Below are 26,722 nucleotides of genomic sequence, written 5' to 3' on the forward strand. Positions count from 1 at the left end.
TTGAATTGAGCTGTGCAAGACATAAATATCATGTTGTCATTTTCTAATTTTTTTAGTTGGTTATTTAATGACGCTGTATAAACACTAGGTTATTTAGCGTCAATGGAATTGGTGATAGAGAGATGGTATTTGGGATGATGAGGCCGAGAATTCGCCAAAGATTATCTGACATTCGCCTTACAGTTGGAGAAAACCACGGAAAAAACCTAACCAGGTAATCAGCCCAAGCAGGAATTGAAACAGCTACCAGAGCGCAACTCCAGATCGGTAGGCTAACGCCTTAACCTACGGAACTAAATCAGTGACTATTATTTAATTAACGTTAAATTATTTTATATAAAAACTAAACTATTAAACTCCATGGATCAACGACAACATGAGCCCAGTGGTTGGTGCTGCAAGTCTCCACAGATGCTATTAAACAGCTTTTCTTTGACTGGAGTTTGCCACCTATTATAGCTCCCCAATTTTCCGAGCCTGAGACTGAATTGACACCAGTCCACATTCTGATAAGGGTGTCAGGCAAGTACCTAACTAGGCGATGCCATGGATATGTGAACCATGACCTGCCCTAGGGGTGGTACTGCAGTAGTTTGCCAATTGCTTTCCACAGTAGGGGAATGAAGCACATCACATAAAACCCAATCCCATGGACGAAAGATTCTTTCATTGTCCACACCATTGGGTTCGGAAATGAACACACTATCCACATAGCCACAACTCCAAACTCTACACCCTTGAAATATCTTGGGCACAGCCGGAAATCGAACCAGAGATCTCTTTGTTCGTAAGTCAGGCAAGTTAAACCACTACACTATGAAAGCAGTCATATTATTCACTGTATGAAATTTAAACCCATTGCACTTATCTGCCATATTAGATATGACCATGCATTGTGAGTCCCTATCACCACATGGCATGTCCTCAGGTTGCAGATAGAGGAGACAGCCTCCAGGTATGGAAGGTAGCTGCGAATATATTGAATAAGCAGTCATGCACAGCCAATAAGGGGTGGTCCTCCAGCTTGGGGATTGGGCGAAGGGCTAACAACCCATCACCGTAAAAAAACAGCTTGTTACGAATCCCTACAATAAGCCTTGGAACGGGACTGATGAGAGAGGAACAGAGATTAAGAATGTTTGAGAATAGGAAAATATTTGGCACTAAGAGGGATGAAGTTACAGGAGACTGGAGAAAGTTACACAACTCAGAACTGCACGCATTGTATTCTTCACCTGACATAATTAGGAACATTAAATTCAAACGTCTGAGATAGGCAGGGCATGTAGCACGTATGGGTGAATCAAGAAATGCATGTAGAGTGTTAGTTGGGAGACCGGAGGGAAATAGACCTTTGGGGAGACAGAGACGTAGATGGGAAGATATTAAAATGGATTTGAGAGAGGTGGGATATGATGATAGAGAGTGGATTAATCTTGCACAGGATAGGGATCGAAGGTGGACTTATGTGAGGGCGGCAATGAACCTTCAGGTTCCTTAAAAGCCATTTGTAAATAAGTATTAGATATGGCATATACTGGTGAAATAATTGGTACATTGCTACAATATTAATGTTATATTATGAAACTAATCAGGAAGAGAAAAAGGAATTGGTTGCGTCACTGGCTGAGAAGAAACTGCCTACTGAAGGATGCACTGGAAGGAATGGTGAACGAGAGAAAAGTTCAGGGCAGAAGAAATCAAATGATAGACAACATTAAGATATATGGATCATATTCAGAGACTAAAAGGAAGGCAGAAAGTAGGAAAGATTGGAGAATGCTGGGTTTGCAGTGAAAGACCTGCCATTTGGCAGAACATTATGTTCAGCATTCACAGATGGGACAGTTTGGAGCATTAAAAAGAAACGAGTTTTGTTGCTGTGTGAAATGTGTAATATAATAATATCATATTATCAATATACAATATGAATTTCACATAATATCAAATAATTATAACACTAATCATAACACAATAAAACAAAAGAACTACCAATATCTTGAAAGCAATCAGATCACAGCACAAAATTATTACTTTACCTGACTAGGTAAGTGACTTCTAGCAATGAACATATAAGAGCATTTGAAATGTAATATGCAAGAAATTGGGGTAGGACAGGAACTTAGAGCATGGTCTCTGGATATATATAATAAAAAGCCATAAACAGAAATAATCATATTATCTATTCTACATTTATGTGTAATGTAAAAAAAAGTGCAATAAAATAAAAATTATACAACACTCTTTATCAAAAGTTAAAATTTTCTTTTGAGAAACAGTTCTACTAGCCATTACAATAAAGTGTAAATGGTAAGATCGAGTTGTGACTTCTGTGACTTCATCACAGATGCTGAGGCATCTGTAATGCAAATGCGACTGCCAGATAGATATTTTCAAAATACTTCACTTTTCTCTGAAAGTATATTTCATGTGTTTCTACATGCTTCTTGCCAATATTGGCATCATCACTAACTCCATGCCACTAAATGTTCAATAACCTTTGCAGTTGAAAGGCATGACCAAATAAGATACCAAACCTAACTTGTAAATACAAATATAAATCTGATACAAGATCCGAACTGTACGAATATTTTCACCACTAAATAAACAGTCTGACAATGCATGGTATTTAAATGATATTGTGACCAACTGAAATAATGACAAAATGGGCAATTTTTAAATTAACCTTAGAATTATATAAATCTATTTTGTGACTGACTTGTTCAGGAATACAGTGTTACGTGTCCACAGGATGATATTTTTGGGTATTTTTATCATGCCATAATATCAGTAAAGAATTGCACGTGAAATAATAATTATTTTTACTATGTATCTACAAATGTAAAATACTGGTAAGACATCCATTTCTTGTAGAACAATAATAAAAAAAAAAAGAGATGTTTGTTCAGATATAAACTAATTCGATTTGGGGTGGGAGGTAGGTCTCAATATGTTAGCCTTCTGACTTTTGTCACGTCCCTGAATACATAATATTGACACAATTGTTTCTTCCACAAGCTCTCATAGCCTTATAGAAGGTTTCAAAACCCTTGCATCAGTACAATGATACCGTTCTCTTTTTCTGTATTTCATTATTATACTATAAGAAACTTCTGCAGTCTCAAAGGTCCGCAGATATATCTATTCATGAAACAGAAAACTTCGTGAAAAATTACTGTTAATTATACTTTAATCTTAGTAAAAGGACAGCAAGCAAAATCTTACCCTGAAGTTTTCATTCAGGGACAAGATTCACGAACTGGTAACATAAATCTAAGATATGGAATTCCAGACTTTATATTCCTTAACTCTTAAAATTCATTACCAATGGGTGAGTTTGTGAAACTTGCTCTACACATAATGGCCAAAATAATAAGCACTTGACCAAAGGACAATTTGATACAAAAGTCCTACGACAACAAAATTGACAAAAAATAATGCTACTGTTTACATAGTCGATTTCTGTTATAATTTATCTATTCATAGCAATGAAAGCTAGTAATTTCGTAGCTATAAAATGTCAGCTTTTAAATATGTGATGATTATAGAAAAAATATTGCAAAGCCTCTCCAATTCTGCTCCAGTGTAAATCTAAAGAATGCCAAACGAATCTAACAATGAAACTTAAGAATCATAAGCATCTCAATTATCCTCAATTCCATCAGAGATCACTACAGGAAGGGCCTCTAGGTGCTGGCCTATTGTGAAAATAATTTTAAATGCTTCTATTGTAATCATTTACCAATTATGTTAGTTCATTATATATAAGTTGACATACTGACACCTGCTTAGGTGTATTAGAAAACACGCAATACTAGATGGGAATAGTTCCAGCTACATTATTAAACACAATGTTGCCATAAAAACACACACTCCCAACTGCGGATACTATAGGCATATGCTCAAGCTGAATCTTAGAAAGTCCACTCACAACAAATATGGAGTGTCAATTCATACGTTCATGGCTTTTTGAAAACAGGTGAGTCCTCCCCACAGATATGAATGAAATGTCAATTGAAATATCTTACAATGCTTGATTTGCAAGTAGGAATTCCTAACATTTTATTTGGACATTTTGATTCTTCCCTTCAAGACTAGTGAATTCCCTTCTTATAACTTAAACCAATAATTTTTTACTTTAATGAGATTAAATATGCTCTAATAAAGCTATTACATGGAAACTATTTATCTGAATGCATCACTAATGACCTATAACCAAAAATCTAGAGGTGAATGACTTGTTATATCTTATTATTAAATCACTCATATTTCAGATCATAATATGCTCACAAACACAAAACCAAAGTAGTAAATATTAGCCTTGAATTTATAACAAATTAATAAAGAATATCCTCATCTGTTTACTTCCAACACTTTCAAATTAAAAAATGTATATAAACATTTTTATGAGTAATTATTAATTTTTAGGCGGCCGGGTAGCTCAGTTGATAGAGCAGCTGGCTACGGGCTGGAAGGTCCGGGGTTCGATCCCAGGTGGTGACAGGATTTTTTCTCATTGCCAAACTTTCAGAACGGCCCCGAGGTTCACTCAGCCTCCTATAAAATTGAGTACCGGGTCTTTCCTGGGGGGTAAAAGGTGGTCAGAGCGTGGTGCTGACCACACCACCTCATTCTAGTGCCGAGGTCAAGGAAAGCATGGGGCTCTACCTCCATGCCCCCCCAAGTGCCTTCATGGCATGTTACGGGGATACCTTTACCTTTACCTTTTATTATTAATTTTTAGATGTTATTTCATGTATATGCATGTAACTTTATTATGTATCAAATCCTCCCCTGAACACAACATCACTCTCTTTCAATGGAGTGCTAGAATTTTGTGTATTTGTTTCTATATATTAATGTTTCTGGCAATAAACATTATATTATTATTATTATTATTATTATTATTATTATTATTATTATTATTATTATTATCTGAATATTCCAGAGAGTCCAGAAAGTCTCTGCATACTGGAATAGTAATAAATACTAGTATGGATGTTACCTTTTTCCTGTCATGATGTATATTACACAAATCTTCATATTATGATCACAATATAATTATCTGAAAAATATTAAATATACCATTCTAAATTAAAATATTTCAGCCACTTACCACTGGCTTTGGAAACAATCCAAGAAATTTCCTAATTATTAAACACAATTTCAATTATTCACATAAAACCAGCTTTGGATTCAGCTTGAGCAGGGATTACAATTGAAGTAGAAAAATTGTTATCTGTGCCTCGAGTTACACATAATAAGTTTTACATATTTTAAAAACTTCACAAGCGACTTTACAGAAGTCAGAAATAAACTCAAGAACAATGTCTATTGGTTTATTCATTTTTCTATCTGATATGACTATGAAAATTTAGAGAACTGTTTTCAGAGTTTTAGAAAATCTTGTGAAAGGTATGAGAGCTTTAGGACAAACAGATGTAGGCAAACAAATATCAATGTTAACCATTAATAAAATAAACTCGCGTGCTTATGTTACGAACTTATATAGATGTATGATTGATACATCTGGTAAGTTGAGAACTTCCAATTCTGGAGGAGAGTTTACGGAACATGAACTATATTTTCAACATGATAATGATTCCTAGTCTGCATTTTTCTCATATCGAACAAATTGCACTCAAACAAATTGCACTCCAAGAAGTCCGTTCATTGCATCAAAACAAATATAATTATATACCATATATCTCAGAAAATGGGGAATGTATCACTTATTATATCCAAAATGGAGTAATTATCACAATCCCAGTAATCAGTTATTAGAATAAAAATGGTAACTTCATAATGAAAGTCATGTTTTCAGAGGTAAGAAAAATTGTAAGTATGGAATGAACTATGTTATACAATATACTATAATTAATCAAGGGTACTTTCAGAAAACAGAATTCAATACTGTTGCAGCATCATTCGAGTAGTTTACATAATCTATCTAAATTTAACTAATGTGTCTAGATTTAAAATAGCATCCTTACAGATGCAAGAACAGATACAGTAGAACCCCAATTATCTGTCACCCTATTAACCGATTTGCGAATTATCCGACCGTCTATTTCTCGCTCTTTTTTTTTTTCTTAAGAAATAAATAACTTATAGGCTATGAAGTATTGTTTTGTACATCATTTTAGTAGGTTCTACATATGTTTTTGCTAGAGAGTGTTATTACATGCTTTTATCATTACACAGCATTGTCTACTGTTCGAATTGCCGTTCTGTAATATAACTTGTATATAAAATGTCTTCCACGGGTGTTAACAGAAAACATGTTGTGCTAACTATCGAAAAAAAAAATGGAAATAATTGAATGGTTTGAGAAAGAGAAACTGCTCATCTCGCATCAGAATACGAGATTTGAGTTACAACTGCGCGATTTAATAAAAAAAAAAAACAAGGATAAAGTGTAAAAAAGTATGTAAATCTACAACATGAAACCTCCTTTATTCCTATCTTTCCTGAGACCGTCATTACAAAGGGCTTCCTTGTCGTTCACAACCAGATTTAAATTAGTGAACTTCTGATCCACATAGCGAGTTAAATACAAGACCATGGAGGAAATTACAAAATCTTTCTTGGTACGGATTATCCGATTTTTTCGATTAACCGTTCAGTCCATCCCCTTCATTACCACGGATAATAGAGGTTTTACTGTATAATACTAAACTTCCAAGCACACTGATTTTATTTTCCTTCTTCCATCCTGCTATAAAGAAATGCTTGTTGTAATACATAAATAGTATAATAAATTAAAGAACTTCATCTAGAACAATGATTATGCTGAGTATGATCCATTGCTGGTAGATTTATACCACAGACTAGAATTCATCATTTTAGAAGCTCAAACCAAGAGCATGTCTCCCACTCATTGCTAGAAGCCAGTTCTTTGTATTGAAAAGATATAACACATCTGATGTAATACAAAACAGTTTGCTTAGTAACTCTGATCACAACATACATGACTTTTTATATAATATAAAAACACAGTGAATTATTAACATTTCACAGCTTTTAAGATTATGGTCCATGCCATCTACATGAAAAAAATGTTTACACCTTTGTAGTTTTAATGTAAAAAGAGAGAACATGACACTGCAGTCACTCAAACTGTTCAATCTATATACTCGGTTTACAAATTATTACATCCAGAAACATTCAACTTTATGCAACATACTTAATTTTAAGGAATGGATAGCACATAAAATATGCTTGTAACTTGGAAAAACAAAGTACGAAAGACCGTGAGCAACACAAACTGGCCTTAGTGTCTGGTAACAAAGATAGATTTGCCAGCAATAGCCGATAACCTGCAGCTATTTTCATTCACCAATGTTCACATCCAACTTCATTTTGGCACAATATCCTATAAACCCAAAATATACAGACATAAATTAACAGAATTTGTAACTACAACAGTTTCAACACGCTTATACCAAACCATGTAAGAAGCCAAAAATATCAAAATGTAGTCTATTGGTTTCAAAATAAATGTACAACTTACTATAATCTGATCTTTGTAACACCTCTTGAAATTCTTAGCTATTAACCATGTTTTCTTCTTTCTCACAAAGTCTGGCTACGATTTAATGTGCTGAAAACAGTGATAGCTATAATGAAACTATTTACAAAAATGTTAACTTCAACATTATTCCAGAAATGAGTGTTACTTTGTATAATGCAGTAAGAAAGAATGTGACAATTCATCTGTCTTTTCTCACGAAGTCTTCTAACCAATCCCAAACAGAAAGACGCTAATTGCATATAAAATGAGAACTGTCAGTTTTGTAAAGGAACTTCTTTACTCATAATAATAATTCTTAAGGTCAGAACTTCAATGCGGAAGAAAATGGCATATAAGATCAATGTTACCGTAAAGTGGGGTGACTTTGAATGCCGGGATGACTTTGAACAGTAATTTAGCACCTTTCTAAATTAAATGTTGTACCCAATTGCGAAAAAACTGTTTAAGTTGTCAATAAACTAGTTCAGTTTTTTTCGGAATAGGGTACAGCATTCAAATTAGAAAGGCGCTAAATTACTGTTCAAAGCCACCCCGGTGTTCAAAGTCACCCCACTTTACGGTATCTTCTGAAAAAGGACTTAATCTTCCACAGTTATACATTATCTACTACTTTAAGACAGAAATTAACAATAAAACATCAGATGCAGTGTACAGAATGGCTAAGGCATGCAGTTTTAATGTTACTTGGAAGCCACAGTAGCGTGAGTTCGAATCCTGCCTAGAACATGGATATTTATCCATAGAAAATGTGAAGCCCTGCATTATCTTAGATGAGGCCCAGTATTATGCTAAAATCATGGTATGTGTTATTCTATGTCTGGTTGAAAAACCCATACTTTCTACAAAGTGGGCAAAGAATATGGGGTAAGAAAAATCCTTGATAAGCATAAAAAAATAAATAAAAATAAAATTGCAAAGCATAGATTCTTTTTAATTAATAACCTGGCTTTCAGTCAACTGGAAGACAAAAAATATTGTTTAATAGAACAACACATAAATATATTTGTTTTTTCTTTCCAATGGCAGGATTTTGGCATAGTCGGTTCTTGCTTCCCAGTAAAAAAAAAAACAAATATAATTATATAAATGAGGCTAACCTTATCGCATTGTTAACCTCAGAAGGAGCATAAATTTACTGTTAAATTGTACTGAACAAATCATTATAGGTTGGTTCAATGTTTAAGAAAATAATGTAAAACACTTCATTACTTAAACAATGCCAAATATAAACAATAAAAAATAAATCTTTAACATAATGTGATATAATCAATAAACTATGAGGTTACAGCAATAAAGTATTAAATAAACTGATATATTTAACTTCTTATCAAACATAAACATTTATCAAAATAATATTTTTAATTCCTTTGAATTATCGTCCATTCAAATGTTACTGTAAGTTGTATCAATTACACATTACTAATTTGATCTCTATGGCCATTTACATGGTTTATAAGAAGCAGTTTCTCACCAAACCTCTCAATCTCAATTTATCACAATGAACTTCCCCCGACAAAATCATGTATGACCAATTTCGAAGTGTACTATTTTTACATCTGACTCCAATCACAAACACATCTATAAAATGACAAAACTAGAAATGCCACAAATCACAAAATGGAAAAGAAAAGACATCTTTCGTACTTGGAAAACAGCTCACAATGGCAATCAAGGGTAAAGTACAGATAATCACTATTAAGTCGAAGTACAAGAATGCTGTTACATTTATACAAAGATAAAACATCTGAAAGACAGATTTTGAAGTTTTATGACTACATTTTCTTACATAGTTCTAAATTGATATTTCATGTACTCTCAAGGAAGCAATTTTTTTATTAATAGTAAAGAACTCACCAAATACTTGAATTTCTGAACATTCTTTTCTTCAAGAAGGCACATTCCTATTCTGGAGCTCGACTGATTGTGTATATCTTCAAACTTCACTTGTCAAACTAAAGAACTCACTAATAACTTCTTTTTGATCAAGGAGCTAAATTAAACATTCTATGTGAAAAAGTTCATACTAACATTACCAACACGAAGAACAAAGGTAAAATTGCTACTGTAATATTTGGCATGAACATGTTGTATCACATATTCCTGAAAGTTATGTACAACAACAAATTGTACTGCTGATTATGCTATTTAATATCTATGCCTCAACATTAAATTTTCGCTTGCAAGTTGTTGAGATAATCTATATACACACTGTATATAACAGTATTCTCATATACATTCAGACAATTTGAGATTCAGAAGCTTAATGAGATGTCGAAACTTTCAACAAAATATTCTACAGGAAAATGACTTTATACAGACAAATTCCAACATGGTTCTATCGCAACTTTTAATGCAAAATAACATTATGTAATTCAATACCAAACCTAGTATTTCAATAGTATGTTTTCATTGAATGTTATACGAATCACTCTTTTTTGTCCAAATAATATTTGTACATTCTTATAGTATGTAAAATTTCAATTACATTCCTAATTAAAAAAAATTATTGTTAACAGATTAAGAAATTCAACTCATTTCTATTATCTGAACAGTTAAAGTAACACATTTACTCACTTTATTTTATGCAATTCAATTTAATGAGCAAGTACTGAATTCAAGATTTCAATATTGAAAGTTACTGTAACAATATTCCAAATTTTTTATCTGCAAGAGGAATTGTAAAGTAGTTTTCGAAAATATTTCCATCTCTTTCATCCATAATTGCCAGCTGTTGGCAATAAATTAGAAAGTTCTGTAACTCATGCTGTAATAGTGTGGATTCAAGAAAATATCGGTTAACTAAAATCACCAATTTCATAACAAGTTTCATGGGAATCATCAGGGGAGGTATTTATGGAGATTAATTTTATCATTTGTGTTTTTTAATATTGGTGTCAGCAGAGATTGTTGGAGATTGATTTGTACTCTTGGCGAAGATTAATGGAAATTTTGGAAAATACAATTGTTTTGGAATTGGAGTATTAACTCAGTATGAATATCACTTTCCAAATAATTAACAATATAGGGTCGTTGGATTCTGGTAAAGGTGCGGTATGGCTAATAGGCAATATATCTTGGATTGGGACTGTATTTAACACACATTCATTAAAAACAAAAAAAATTGCAGCCCTCAAATTAACACTTTCAAATTATTAGTGAAGTGTTGAATTCTACATCTTTTGAGTTCACTAATGTAATCAGAACACCTGAAATATCGTGTAATGTAGCCTACTTGAATATATAACAAATTCAAGTGGAAAAAAAAAATCCGAAAAAAAAAAACTCAGAATATGAAATTCAATATAAAACGACGCAATAATAATAATTCGTGAATGTGTTCATATTTAGCTATTAAAACTCTATTTCGCGACTGTATTACCCGCATATTATTAATCAGAATCATTTAATTCGTAAAGATTAGTAAAAATTAATGTATAACTATTATGTGGTGATTTTTGCGATTTCCATAAATACCCGGCCCTGGGAATCATTGTATATGCATTAAAATTATATAAGATGCTTATTTACAAGATTTCAGCTGTATCAGAAACAACCTCTCGAAATTATGATAATCTCATTGTAATAACAAGGTCCTAACTTCGTAGTTACACATTATAAATGTAATTACTAGGGTCAGGAAGTTCATGTCCTAAAAAAACCTACTAAATATGCATGCAAGTATGTCTTTAAAAACCTTAAAATATCCCAATAAATATGCACGAATAAAATTTCATATTTCTTCATGTATCACTAATAAATAAGTAATTAATAGTAATAATAATAATAATAATAATAATAATAATAATAATAATAATAATAATAATAATACAGATGTGGACAAGTTATTAGCAAAATTGGGGATTTTTATTATATATTTTTACAAAGTATGATTCTTCAATTTAGACTACAGTTGACATCTTTGCGTATTTCCAAATTATTAGAAAAATCGAAGATTTGTATTGTATATTTCTACAAAATTTCACTTTTCAATTTAGACCACAATTGATATTTTTGCATATTTACAAATTATTAGCAAAAGTGAAGATTTTTTTATATATTTTTACAAAATTCGACTCTTCAATTTGGACTACAGGTGACATTTTGGATATTTCCAAATTATTAGCAAAGCTGAAGATTTTTATTATATATTTTTACAAAATTTGACTCTTCACTTTAGACTGCAGTTGACATTTTTACATATTTACAAATTATTAGCAAAATTGAAGATTATATTATATATTATTTTTATAAAATTTGACTCTTCAATTTAGAATAGCCTACATTTGACATTTTTGCATATTTCTATCTACTATAATGACAGAAATATGCAAAATTGTCAACTGTAGTCTAAATTGAAAAGTCAAATTTTGTAAATAGAACTATCATAAAAATCGTCAATTTTGTTAATAATTTGTCCACGTCTGTATTACAGGTGAAACTAGATAAGATTAAACTTATATTTATTGCTGAGAAGTTGAAGGATATGAATCACTGTCTAAACCTTCTCCAACCAAACGATAACGCGATAAACATTCCCACACTACAATCAGCGGTTCTCAACTGGTGTGCCACCCATGAGATTCGCTAGATCTGCCATGAAACTCTGAATATTTTTCTGGTAAAAATGATTATAATAATTTCACTCAGTACCAGTTTTCAAAAATATAATATGCTTTTATTTTAAAAATCCAAACTATGCATTTTTATGCAACATAAAATCAACTTTAATGAGCTTAAACACAAAATATGCCACAATAATATAAATATCATGAAATATTATGCATTTATAAAAAAAATACCAAAATATGCAAATATATGGACGATAATATAAATATCATGAAATATTATGCATTTATAAAAAAACAAAATATGCAAATATATGCAACATAAAATTTGGTTTGATAAGTTTAAATGTTGATTATTCGTGAAGATAATTAGTCAGCAATTAATTAGCCAATGGAAAAATATATGCAACTGCATGAACTTTCTACCCTAGTAATTACGTGCAGACTTTCTTCTTTTTATAAATATAACTCTTCAAGTGTGGAGACTTCCATTAATTTCATAATGAAACAACTTTGAAAGCATACCACAGACAAAATACCGAAGCACAAGGTTGGTCTTCTGTTACTGTAAACATTAATTCTTCATAGTAACACTAACATGATTCATCTTGTATATTTTTGTCGCAAGCCCAACATCATTTCAGAAGTTCTGATTTTTAAAATAGTGCAATGGACAGGAGACCGGCAATATAAGTATTATGCAAAATGTCTGTTTTTATAATAATTCTACCTCATACACATGATAAATATTACAGCATGCTTGATGCATATTATATGGAATAAGAGTGGAATGGGGATGAGCTATTTCGTAAAACTTACTTTACATTATCATGCAAGAAACTGAGTCATACATAACTTTTCCGAATTAAGCAATTTATAAACAGACTATCACAAACATGACATGCATAAACGTAAATGAAAACACATGATTAAGATTTCTGATATCTCAACAGTTTCATTTAAGAATTTTACAAAATATTTATCATTACATTCTAAAACAGACATGAATTCAGAGATATATTTTCGAGTAAATCTTTGTAGGTTTTCACACTCCAATCAAGGAATAATAATAATAATTTACTATTAACATTTTATTTTACTTCCATAAAATTTTGAAATCGCACTTCGATAATGTCCGATATTCTAAAATGTTATATTAATTATTCTCTAGTAATAAAATGACATTTAAGTGAAACATTTCAGAATAAAATTTTAAACAATTCAAGACAGTTATTTTTCTCCTAATAGGAACTCTGTAACTATAATGTCCTATAAAACGAATTTATAAGAAAAAGCTGGAGGAAATTTAACACTGTCTTTAAAGCACAGTAATTCATACGATCACTCATAAATATTAATTAAATAATATAAACCATGTGATTTTATTTTCTTATACATACCATCTTACAACTGATATTTACCTGATTGAATCAGACATGAAAGAATAAGATGTAACCACCATCTTCAAACCATACACAGCTTTAAGAATCTCGTTAACATTATTATAGGACAAGCGGCTTTGTTCATAAAACATAAACAGAACCAAACTGTTTAATGGTACAGTTTTACTAGAATCTACCAGAATTTTAATGGATGGAATTGAACACTTTCACTATTTCTGAACATCAAATTCTCTCCCAATTTACTACCTATTTAAGAAAAGGTTGGTATTATTGTATTTCCATTCTTATTCAGTCATCACTTGCTGCTGGTTATTTATAGTTGTACACATATGGCCAAACTTTAATAGACACATTAGTATGAAACAATCATATCAACCACTAACCAATTAAGTCAAATGTACTAGACATGTACATGATCATACGCACACATCATACAAGAAGTTGATCTGTGGATGGATCGTTTTTATGAAGCATACACATGGGGAAAAATTCTCGTATGTAAAGAAATGAAAGCATTCATATTTTGTAGTAAATTATTTCGCACAAATTTATTATTTTATGGTCAATAAAAATTTCACATTTTCTATGAAATTGGGGACTTACAACTATATAGGATGTACTGATATGCAGAACAATCAAATGAATGTCGCTGATTATGCAACAATTACGGAACAGTAAAGAAAAAAAAGAGATACACAGGGAAAACCTGTCCAATGGTCATTTAGCCCACTACAAATCCCAGAAGATTTGCTAAGTATCAGCCTTTAGTCCCTTCAAAAAGATGCTGTTAGCCAATAAACCAATTTACAGATAAGGTTTCCAATATGTTCAATATAAACTTCTTTGGATGAACTGAAAGGAATGGTGAGCAGGAGAAGAGTTCGGGACAGAAGAAAATATCAGATGATAGATGACATTACGATATATGGACCATATGTGGTGATTGAGAGGAAGGCAGAAAATAGGAAAGTTTGGAGAATATTGAGTTGGCAGAAAACTATGAATGAATAAATAAATGACTGAAGAGAACAACAGAAAATATTTTAAAAAGTGTATGTAACTGAATGATTTGGGATTATCATCGTCTTGAGATTTATATTCTCCTATTTCTCGGAACAACTTATAGGTAACATCACCAACATTGTATAACCCAAGATCTGAAGGGTCACCTACTCTGTTGGATCCATTATACCTCAGTATGTCAAACAACTTGAAATTTACAGCATACAACGCCCACACACAATATCACCATAGTAGCTCAAATGCTAGCGCATTTGGCTTATAAGCCCAGGTTTAAATCCCAGTTGATCCACCCTGAATTTATAACATGTGTTAGGCAATTTATTTGTAGATATAAACAATATAAAATTATAAGATACATTACAGACGGAAATATCTATAAATAAACCATTTAGCTTATCGGAAATATGTCAATTAAACTACTGTGTTAGACAAGCCCCTGGGTATTCCGGTCCCCCCGTTACATCCAAACAATTCTCCATTATCATCATCATCAATTACGAGTGCCATGTGTTTGCACGCTCGATAGTCTCTGATGAACTAAGTGGTCTATGTTTTTCAGCACTAGTGACATCTATGAGTAACACCCTAGAGTTGGGGTAAATAATGTCAAGGTTAAGGGCCCTGCCTTTGGGGAGTAGTGGAACACCCAGTCAAGGGACAATTTGACCAAGAAATTATTATAAATACTATTTTTCCTTTACATCACATCATTTCTATTATTCTGTAACTTCCATCACATTACCAGTAGATATTCTTAGTGGTATTGAAAAAATTTATAAGAAAACTACCAGAAGAAACAGTTCAAGAACTCAGAAAACTGTTAGAATTAAAAAAAAAAATTATAAATAATATTTATAATCCAGAAAAATGTATCCTGCCAGCTTCAAGAAAGAATAATACCACAATCCTGAAAAAAGAAGTATCCAGTTGTTTAAGCTAGCAAAGCATAATGGATACAAAACAGAGTACGACTATGGAACCGTAAGTAGTTCCAAATTGGCACAGACAGTAAGCATCAAATTATTTTTTTGAGAAATGTTAAGAAATTAAGATCCCAAACAAAATAACACAAAACAAAATCAAATGGAAAGAATACATTGAAATAGTTACTGATGACTATATTCCAAAACGTTTAACTACAGACTTATCAGGAAGAGAAATACTGGAAGACATAGAGAATATGACTTGATTAATAATTATTTTAACTGTTAAAATTCCATGAAACAACAATGACAATGAAAAATAAATTTGAGAACCTGTAATTCTACCATATGCACTGTATTCATATTGAATCAAATGTGATTAATTACAAAGTTAATTCAACTGGAAAAAATAAGCTGTCCACCCCCCCCCCCCCCTCATACAAAGGCCTTTGATCAGAAATAAACTCCAGTAAATTTCGTATGGGGTAATACACAATGTTTTAATACTTGACTTCCGCAACTTAGCTGGTCTAGAATTGCATGCTACTTATCTGGGATCTTTTTTAATCTCAAGAATATTTGTTGTTAATATTAGGATATTTTATAGTTTAATTCATTTTTATAGACAATATAAGGATACTGAAAGTTTTTATTGTACCTAGAATTACTATGTTTAAATAATGAATGAATTAATTAATTTAATAATAATACAGAGAACACAATCACTTTCCTTGAAATATAACACAAAAAAGAAATTGTTATTGCATCAAGTATTAATTATTACGATTGGCAATTAATTAATTTAGTCTCATCACCTGCTGTAGTAGAAAGAACAAGAAGCCAATTTTACAAATATAAATAATTACTCTTGAACCTACAACATTTTACCCATTGCCTACCTCATCTTTGGAATGTGGCTGCTGAATATACAACGAGCATCGTGTTTTTTTACCCATCATTTGTAAGAAGAGGAAATTCATAGCGAAACATAGTGGAACACATGTTGTCACCAAATAGCTGGATACACTACGAAGATAGATTATTTATTACCCATTGCCTATATGGCAGTTTACGATGTATTTGTTTCATTTGTTCACTTTTCAACAAAACTCTATCACTGAAAAATAATTCTAACTAGAATATAAAGACATGTTCTATAGCTGGGGCCATTCACGAAACTAAGCAATAAACATGAAACAAAATATCAATATATAACTATGAAATAATTTTAATTGTAAAGGAAACTAAAATAAATAAGGATAGCATATCTAGGTTACTGGAACGTTTCAGAGTATATGGATGTAGATATTAACAATAAAATATGGTGTAGGGTCAGAAAAGATCCCAGGTAAGTGTCGAGGATTAAAGATTGGCAATAGAAAAATGAAGAAAATACTGGAAGCAGTAACACGAAGAAAATGGAAGGGAAAGAAGTGGAAGACTTGAATAATGTGTTTTAAGCAACTGGCATACAGTCAATACTATAATTGTTGTTGCTGTTTAGTCAACTATCCGAAGACAGGTCTGAACCTCACTAGTAATACCAAGAAGGCACCACTTATGAGGCAACTAAGCAAGAAGATAATGGGGTAGGGTGGCTAGTTCCTTTCCCCTTCCATTACATACATCGCTGACTAGTTACATATTACACTAGTGTCCACACCTGTGGAGTAACGGTCAGCGCGTCTGGCCGCGAAACCAGGTGGCCCGGGTTCGAATCCCGGTCGGGGCAAGTTACCTGGTTGAGGTTTTTTCCGGGGTTTTCCCTCAACCCAATATGAGCAAATGCTGGGTAACTTTCGGTGCTGGACCCCGGACTCATTTCACCAGCATTATCACATTCACTTCATTCAGACACTAAATAACCTAGATGTTGATACAGCGTCGCAAAATAACTCAATAAAATATTTTAAAAAATATTACACTAGTCAGACTTCAGATGCATACAATTGATTTTCCTCTGACATATATCGTCAAGTGAGATATAGTGCCTGATAATTAAAGCTAAAAAAAAAACAGCAAGCCCCAGTGAAATTTGTGGTGGAGAATACAGTGTTCAGACACTGCTCTTCTCCTGTGCCTCCAATCTCTGAAGTTTCACATATATATATATTTCAGACTTTCACAGTGTTCAACATGATGCGAATTTTTTTGGTGTTGCACAGTATTATGGATACAGAAACAGTTAACAATTAAGAGCTGTGTATTAGCTCCATAATCAGGGAAGGCAGTGAGAGGAGGAAGCTATCTTTTCACCTGTTATCAGGAACTAATTCTGGATCAGTAAAATATAAATTCACCATTTAGAACAATTCAGTAACTTTCCAAATTAAAATATACCACAGAATTATACAGTATGGATACACTTATATTCACAATCAGCTATTTTCGACTAGTTTCCATTCAATGCATTTGTTATAATCATTAAAGAAGTATTAACAATGTAAATTGCTTCATCCTACCTGGATATGTCTAAAAATATATTTCTGTTACACTATTTTTTTAAATTTCTGTTTGGAATTTCATCACTTTATGATGTTCAAGTTTAAATTATACTTCACCTCTACGAAATGCTTTCAATTTTTACATTCTGAGAAAATTTAACCATGTGAAACAAACATTACTTGTAAACAGTACCAACTACCTAGGTTTTGAGACAATAGTTACATTAGTCCAAGACAAGCATAGTTAAAAATGTCTATACTATTGAATAATATAAAAATCTAGCACTTTTCAGCTTCAAAAGGTGTCTTCTCTACTACAGTTTGGTCCATTTCGTAGAAACCAAGCTGACATCTTCAGCTTAAATATTCATCTTAGTTCCATATTACAGTCCATGTGGAAAGGATGAAGAGGTTCACTGTTCCCCCATTTAATGTCATGACGAAGTGTGTGAAACATTCTCGGTCTAGTACAGGAATGGTAACATAGCCTTCAAGGTAAACTTCCCAACACACATTAGATCCTGTCTTCTAAATAAGCAGCTAGATGTGTGTCATTTTCATTCACATGATAATGTATTAGACTGAGAATTTTCCCCCAACATTTCCTTCTCCAATATGCAATTCGTGACGCTGCACATTTCTGTATTTGTTATACAATTTAAAAAATCTGAAAATAATCTTCACTTCAAGCACAGTATTAAAATACCTGTAAAAGAGAAGTCAATGCCATTTCCATACATATAAAATCGAAAAAGAAATAAGAGTCCTTCTCTTTGAAATAGAATACAAACGGTTTCTACCAGAGAATAATAGTCAATGTTACACAGGAAAAATAAGGTGCATTTCTACCACATCTGTCTGCCATATCAATACAATCTATTATGGCACTATTACATATAAATCTTACAATTTTAGTATACATTTTGAAACGATATCACTAATCTTATTTCCAATTATATTTGAAAAATGCCATAAATGTTCAATGATTGTTTTATACAAAAAGTAGACATATTTTTTAATGAAAATGTATATCACACACTTTATCTCCACTATAAATATTTTAACATAAACTTTATTTTATGCTGTGAATGTATGCATTGTTGCTACTAAATTCTGCCTCCTCATGTTTTTAACACAAGATTTTTCTCCACAAAAACCATTCTTAGAGAGTGACATAATGAAACCTTAGCAAGGAGCCTTTCCTTTCTAGTAACTAATCAGAATTCAGAACTTACCGGTAATTAAATATAAAAACTTGAATGGAACATCAAAATTTAGTTAAAGCTGATATCATGGAAAATATAACACATAACCATACTATCTCCCGAAACTGAAATCTACATAATTATCATATTTACCCGCATAATGGACTCACCCCAATTTTTCGCATTAAAATAAAAAAAAAATTCTCCGCATCTCGATTTTAAAACAAAGATTGCTTTAATAATCGAAAGTCGTAATTGCTGTAACAGTTTACAGATTTTCACACAAACTTTATAAATATGATGATGACATGCAGACTGTTAAGACGTTTAAACTGTACTGTTTAAGTAAGTTGTAGATATTAAATTGGCAAAAATTAGAAGATGCTACAATGTCAAAGCACTGGGAAACTACGTTAAAAACTTAAAGTATGTATGCTTCATTCAGAAAATTCTCAACATGAATTTTCGCGTGGTAAATTGACATTATAGATACATAAATTAAGAATTTCACTGTTCTCATGGTGGGCAAACTGTCAAAAATAAATGGTACACAAAGTATTGACTGACTAGAAAGTATTTCACATAATTCTATGAGACTTTCTTTCCAAATCAAGGATTTATATATATCATCTAATTTACAGGACTTCTCTACAGTAGAAAGAATTTTAGAAGATTTCACCAAAAGGTTAAACAACACCACGAGGCAAGTATATCTGTCTGCAAATTATATGTTTCATAAAATTACTTGCACAAGATCTAATGGATAAAATACATCCAATTAAACTAAATATATAATGAAATTTTTCTCCGCAATATTCAAGCAATAGCTATTAATAAACGGACATCTCCAATTTGATTAGCACTCCTTGGTGAATATAATCAATAGTTTACTTACAATAAAAGAAACATTATTCAGTAAACATGTTGTGAGTACATAGTTTAAAGTCCTCATAAATTACTTTCTAGAAACATATTTAAAAAACAATTCCAATAGAACCCACTAACAAAGAATCAAATTATATAAATAAATGCACATACCCACAGAAATGATACAATTAATAACACATTCAAAGAGTTTCATTATAACACTCTTCATAATGGTAATGAAATAGAAAGAACGATGCAAATTATTTCCTTCTCTAATGTTCTTACTTTAATAATGTGTTGGCAAATGAGTAAACAAAATACAAACACTTTCATTGGTAAAAAGTTTCTTTCAAAATGATAAAACTACAAACGACATACCAACTTGAACTCATTTGTAATTTTGTATAGTTAAAACAAATGGAATAGAAAATTATGTTTTAGTGCAATAAATAACTGTATACATAATGCATATAATTTTAACCAACATTAAACATTAGTATTCTAGCTAGACTTCAAATATGAGTAAAAAAGAAAAAAGAATGCAAAGTAATAGAAAGACAATTTTTCAAAGACTGCTGAGTGAAATATAAATTTGCTTTAGTTTCTAATAAAGAAAAGAAAAACATTATTTCAGATATTTGTAATAATGGAAAAAATGTTCTATGAAAAGATGGTCTTGATCGAAAATTAAATGTTACCTGCATGTTATAAAACAACAGAATCTCGAAAAAAAGTGAGTTAATTTCGTAACGGAAGTTCCATATATGAAGGCACAGGCACAGTCACGAAATTTAAATATGACACATGCAGTCACTTCCAATAAAGTTCATAACTCTCGTACACTTCACAAAATTTCATTATTTAACAGGTTGATATCATAAATATGATCTACATCTTGTATCAGACTTGAAAATATATTAGTTTTCCCTTCAACTAGTTTCTGGCAAGAAGAAAGTAAGTCCAGTGATGGGGCTGTCATATTTAACCTTCTGGGCAAGCATAAAATTATATAACACACTGGCAAGACCTGTCCTTACTAACAACAGTGAAGCATGGACCCTGTGGAAATATGATGAGAGAAAGATAACTAGTGAAATGCGTTTCATACGACAAACTGCAGGCTTCACCAGGTTAGATTGGAAAAGAAATTAATATATACTGGAAAATTAGAAAGTGACACGTCTTGAACTACATCCAAGATTACCAGAAAAATTGGCAGCACCATCTTAAAATGATGCCTAGAACACGGATCCCTAAAGCCATCAAGCAATATCATCCACATGGCAAAAGATCTTTGGGTCGTCCAAGGAAGAGGTGACTTGATAACACCTGTGTTTTGCTCAGATTGTTACATTTCTTCAAGGACTAATATGTGGAAGGATGATGATGATGATGATATTTATCATAAACTACAACATTACAGTGTGTCGAAAGTTGAGAATGACAAAGACTGACATATGTAGATCATTTACCTTTGTTTTTCCTACACTTCTACTTCTTCCCTTCAATATTCTTTAAACCCAAATCCATATAAAACTGACACGAAAGCTAATACTCCTAACAGTTCCTCTTAATGGACAATAAACAAAGAGATTATGATATTTTTCCCTTTACTAAATACACCATCTCTTCCCATTATGAAAAGAAGTACAGTAGAACCTCTATTATCCGTGGTAATGAACGGGATGGGTCAAACGGTTAATCGAAAAAATCGGATAATCCATACCATAAAATATTTTCGTAAATTTAGTGAATAATGCTTACACTTTCGTGATTTTCTCTATGGTCTTGTATTCAACATGCTAGGTAGTGGACCGGAAGTTCACAGATTTATGTCTGGTTGTTAACAACGGGTTTTTAAGAGGAAAGGAAAATCTTTGTTATGGCTGTCTATGGAAAGATATGAATGATGGAGGTCTCATGTTGTAGATTTACATACATTATACACTTTATTCTCGATTTTTATTGAATTACACACAGTTGTGATTTTAATCCCATATTCTGAGATGAGCCACAGTTTCTCGTTCCCTAATCCACTCAGTTATTTGCACTTTTTATACTTAGCACAACACTATTTCTTTTGATACCCATAAAGAAATTTAATATATAAATTATACATTACGAAAACTCGAATAGTAGACCATACTGTGTAAGGGTTGAAGTCTTGTAATAACCTTTTCTAGAAAAAATAACGTGCTAATGTAATGTAGGTCCACAGTACTTCATTTATTTCTGTAGTAAAAAAATGCGAGAGAAATACAGTCGGATAATCCACCAATCGGTTAATAAGGTGACGGATAATAGGGGTTCTACTGTAATATTAAAACAATAAAAATTGTAAGTAATGTGTCATAGAATATAAAATAATATAATACTCTTAAATTGAGCTTTGCCTGTTATGCATGAAGATCCTTATCTTCTACTGACGATATACGCGAACTTAAAACATAGCATACTTTCACTCTATGAAGAAAAATTGATTAATATTCTGTGGCAACTCATCTGAAGCTAAACATATTTTTGTTTTACAAAAGAAACCTATACGAATAATGATAGATGTATATAAAAGGTAAATAAAGGTAATATATTTTCACACCCACTAATTGATAATGCGAGACGTGACCTGCGTGACACAGAGATAGGACATTTGACACAGTAAAATTAGCTTAAAATACGCTACTATAGTAGAAATAGAACAATGCTATATTATACTATCTAGAGTGACCAATTCTTTATAAGAGAAATCTGTACCTTTCAAGAGATTCAAGACAAAAATTAATGTTCAAAATGTAATATAATTAAAATAGCTTCTATATTTTTAATATACGACAGGGAAATCCATAAAAAAACTGTTTTTTTTTTACGCCACGTAAATTGTGTAAAAAAAGTAACAAACTGCCTTGACAACCCTGCTTACCGGTACTAGTATTTTTTTTTTTGTTCAGGAGTAGCTATGTATAGTGTGGCCTTCAATTCAATTGCATTCTTTTTAATTGAGAAATGTTAATGTTCAAGTGTGACATATGTATTCTAACACAAAAAAAAAAAATAGAAGAAAAGTGAACACTGCAGCAAAACAATACTTCAATCCATGGCTTCTCTTTCGATCAATATTAACTGTAGAGGAATTTTCAGTTTTAACAATTCTGTAAGGAATATTTTTTCCTTTTTACTAAAGTAGTATTTCATATCACATCACTTCTTCCCTCCACTCAGCAAAAAGGCATTGAAAAAGATTGTTCAAGTTGATGTGGATTTGTAACATGAAAATTAAACATATTTCACTTTGACATTTGGGAAAAATATCAGAAATCACATTCTATAGAACTTGGAAAAGTGCTCTTACACAGAAACTTCGAATCATATTATATTGTTTGTACTATTTGTTTTGTTGTAATTATAGTGGAAACATAGTGATTAAAATATATTTTTTATACTTATTGTAAAGTTTCAAAACTGTTTGGGAGAGGAGGCAGAAAAAATAATATAAAATCGATTACTATTCCTATTACAAGTTGTGAGGAGCTTATCTGATCAAAATGAACAAGTCCATACATTGGTCCACTTATCCTACGAGCAATGTGAAGTTTCACAGTATTGTCACACGCTGTTGAACTCGCACAGATCTTCTCTTACACATTTTAATATCCAGAATCCTAGATTATTAGAACTGATCATTTGAGGAATTCACATACAATCTCACACTTATTAAAAAAAAATAATAAGACACTGTCTTTACTGAACTGTTGTCTGATATACAACACTTCTTCAATCTAAAGCAGATACTGTGATTATGATCCAGATGAATATTTTGGCTCTGATGCTCCGAAAAGTGTATTACGTTTAGTAACAGTGACAAAACTTTCTGTTTACTGACCTACCCCACATTAACATGTTCATCCGAGACGGTAGGCTATGTTTCATGTATTCCATCTTGATTTTTGAAGTTCAATTTGTCCCTCTAGTGTCTTCGCCAAGTAGATAACAAATAACTGAAAGTAATAAATAATGAAGTTACATTTATCATTCATGGAGACCTTGTGGCAGGCAATGAGTGTTAGATAGAGTGAGAGTGAAAGTGAGTGCATGAGAGAGTGAGAGTGGACAAAAAAGAGAGAGTGTTACTCTCTCTCTCTCTCTGTCTGCGCATGCAAACATGTGGATTACAGCCACCACTGATCATCAACCTATGGGACAAAGAGCAGCAGTCTCCATCTATTTCTTTTACAAAACAGTGAAGAGATGGTAAAGCCATAAGAAGTGGTAGTAGTCTGAGAAAATTTGTCCCAACAATACTGTATTTTCTCGAATAACCTGTGCCTCAAGGAAGTCACTCATCCCACTTTGAAAGGCAAAGAAATTGAAAAATAAAAAATTAATAAAACACAAATTACAAAAATAAAACTTTCAACAAATGTATTTACGACAAATAAAAGCAATTAAACACAAATACAATCCAGTTAACAATAAATTTTATCCTGAAACAGGACTCATTTCAAACACATCCTATACAAATGCACTGCATGTGTGTCAGTTGTCTTGCTTACACGACCATTTACATGATATCCTGCAACATTAACAGCACACGTCAGTAAGTCAACTACCTTTACTTTATATGATACTACGTGGTGTCCATGTTTCTATGCATCTTTGATAATTTTAAGTTTTTCGCTGCAAGTAAAGGTCGCAATCTCATACCTTCAGTGATACTCATTTTCAGAATTGAAAATGTAAGGTGCACAAACTACACACTTATCACATCACAATTTAACAATGTTAACAAATGAAATACCTGTGCTGGAAGATAATGGCATGTGCCACCACATTAGGATTTGCACAGGAGGAATATCAGGCAATGTTGCCAACTTCATTTTGAATAAGCCGTGCACCTGTATTTTTTACTTGTATATTTCGGAAAAAAGGTGCATGGGGTATTTGAGAAAATACGGTATATTTGTCCATAAAATTTCATTTTTAGACTCCCCAAGATATGAATCCTGATCTCTAATAGGAAAGCTGATTTACTGATCATTAAACCAATAATATGCCTTATTCATGAGTAAACAAGTAAAGCAAAATACATCATCAATGGAGAAAATTTATCTCTGTTCTAATATGTTTAATTGTGAATTTCTTGGTGTGATGTGTGGTATCTCCATATCTGTTTCTTTATTATTGAAATTATGGTTGTTATTAGTGATGTGTTATGCGTAATTTGATGTGCTGTATGGTTTGGTTATTAATTTAATATGTTCGTTGGAACTTATTTGGGATGACTTTCCTATGTAAAAATCTAGGCAACTATTGCATTTTAATTTGTAGACTCTAGTTGAATTGCATTTATTTGGTGTGATTGTTTAGATATTTCTGTTATCTGTTATTTGTTTAGTTTGCTATTTTGAATTTTGGTTTTTTGAATGGAGCTACGATTTTGTGTGTGATGGTATTGTGATACATTAACGTTATGTATGCATTATCATGTTCTGTTTGTGTTGGTTTATTACGTTTTTGTTTCTCTTTTTTGTTAATGTATCTATTATAATAGCATTGTAATCATTGCCTTGTACTATAATATATTTTGTAGTATTCTGTTCTTCAATGTAGTCATTGTGGTTCAATGGTATGCTAATTAATCTGTATACCATTGTACGGAAAACATCTCATACAAAACAAACATGTAACTTTCCATACAATAAATTCAAAAAACCAAAATATAGCACAGCTTAAAAAAAATAACACATTAAAAAAATAACTAAACAATCACATCAAAGAAATAAATATAATTCAACTGATGTCAACAAATTAAAATAAAACAGCTGCTAGATTTCTGCATAGGATACATGGAAGATCATTTCAAATAAGATACAATGAACATATTAAAATAATAACCAAACCATGCAATACATCAAATAATTACGCAGAACACATCACTAATAACAACCCTGCTGATCTGGAGTTGAACTCGGATGTGGGTTCGATTCCCACTTAGGCTGATCATCTGGTTGGGTTTTTTTCCGAGGTTTTCCCCAATGTCAGGCGAATGTCAGGTAATCTATGGCGAATCCTTGGCCTAACGTCGCCAAACACCATCTCACAGTCAGCAATCCCATCGATGCTAAATAACCCAGTACGTTATACAGTGTCAATAACAACCATAGTTACAATAATATAGTACAGATACGGAGATACTATCCAAAAGTATACAAGAGTCAGAGCATATGAGACCCTAGCTAGGCCTATTTTAAAATGTGGCAGTGAAACTGGACAATACATAATTGTGACAGGTCCAGAATTATGACTAGCAAAATTAAATTTTTACGTCGTATAGTAGGTTATACACGATTAGATAAAAGAAGAAATACCGACATCATGAAAAAATTACACATTAGATCTGTTATAGAATATACTGATTTATACAGAAACAATTGGAAACAGCATGTAATGGACTGATCCCGTATACCCCATCAGCTTCTGAATTATCTTCCTAAGGGCAGAACACTGGGAACACAACTTAAACACTGGCGAGAGATTGTAACAGATCACTGGCATAATACGTGAGAGGCTGAAGAAGAAGACAAAATATATAAACATATAATAACATAGCCACAACATATACTCAACACTCGATTACAATTCCAATACACATACATTATTCGATATAATGTGGTGTAGCATACAAACAACCCCCACCATAGGCAACAAGAAAACACCAAAACAAGAAGCAAGACAAGCTCATGCAGCAACAGTTCACCAAATGC

The 26,722-nt window shown here is 32.0% G+C and overlaps 1 protein-coding gene across 1 annotated transcript in view; it reads right to left on the minus strand.

Moving 5' to 3' along the window:
* Nucleotides 1-6,068: 6,068 nt before the first annotated feature.
* LOC138697770 (tetraspanin-33-like) overlaps nt 6,069-26,722 on the minus strand; it is a 37,080-nt gene continuing 16,426 nt past the window's right edge. The window contains exon 8 of the mRNA XM_069823261.1: nt 6,069-23,956. Within this exon, the coding sequence (XP_069679362.1) occupies nt 23,885-23,956 (72 nt within the window). The 3' untranslated portion in view covers nt 6,069-23,884. The remainder of the gene's footprint in view (nt 23,957-26,722) is intronic.

The sequence above is a fragment of the Periplaneta americana genome, chromosome 4 (genome assembly GCF_040183065.1).
Source record: "Periplaneta americana isolate PAMFEO1 chromosome 4, P.americana_PAMFEO1_priV1, whole genome shotgun sequence".
Taxonomy (NCBI): Eukaryota; Metazoa; Arthropoda; class Insecta; order Blattodea; family Blattidae; genus Periplaneta; species Periplaneta americana.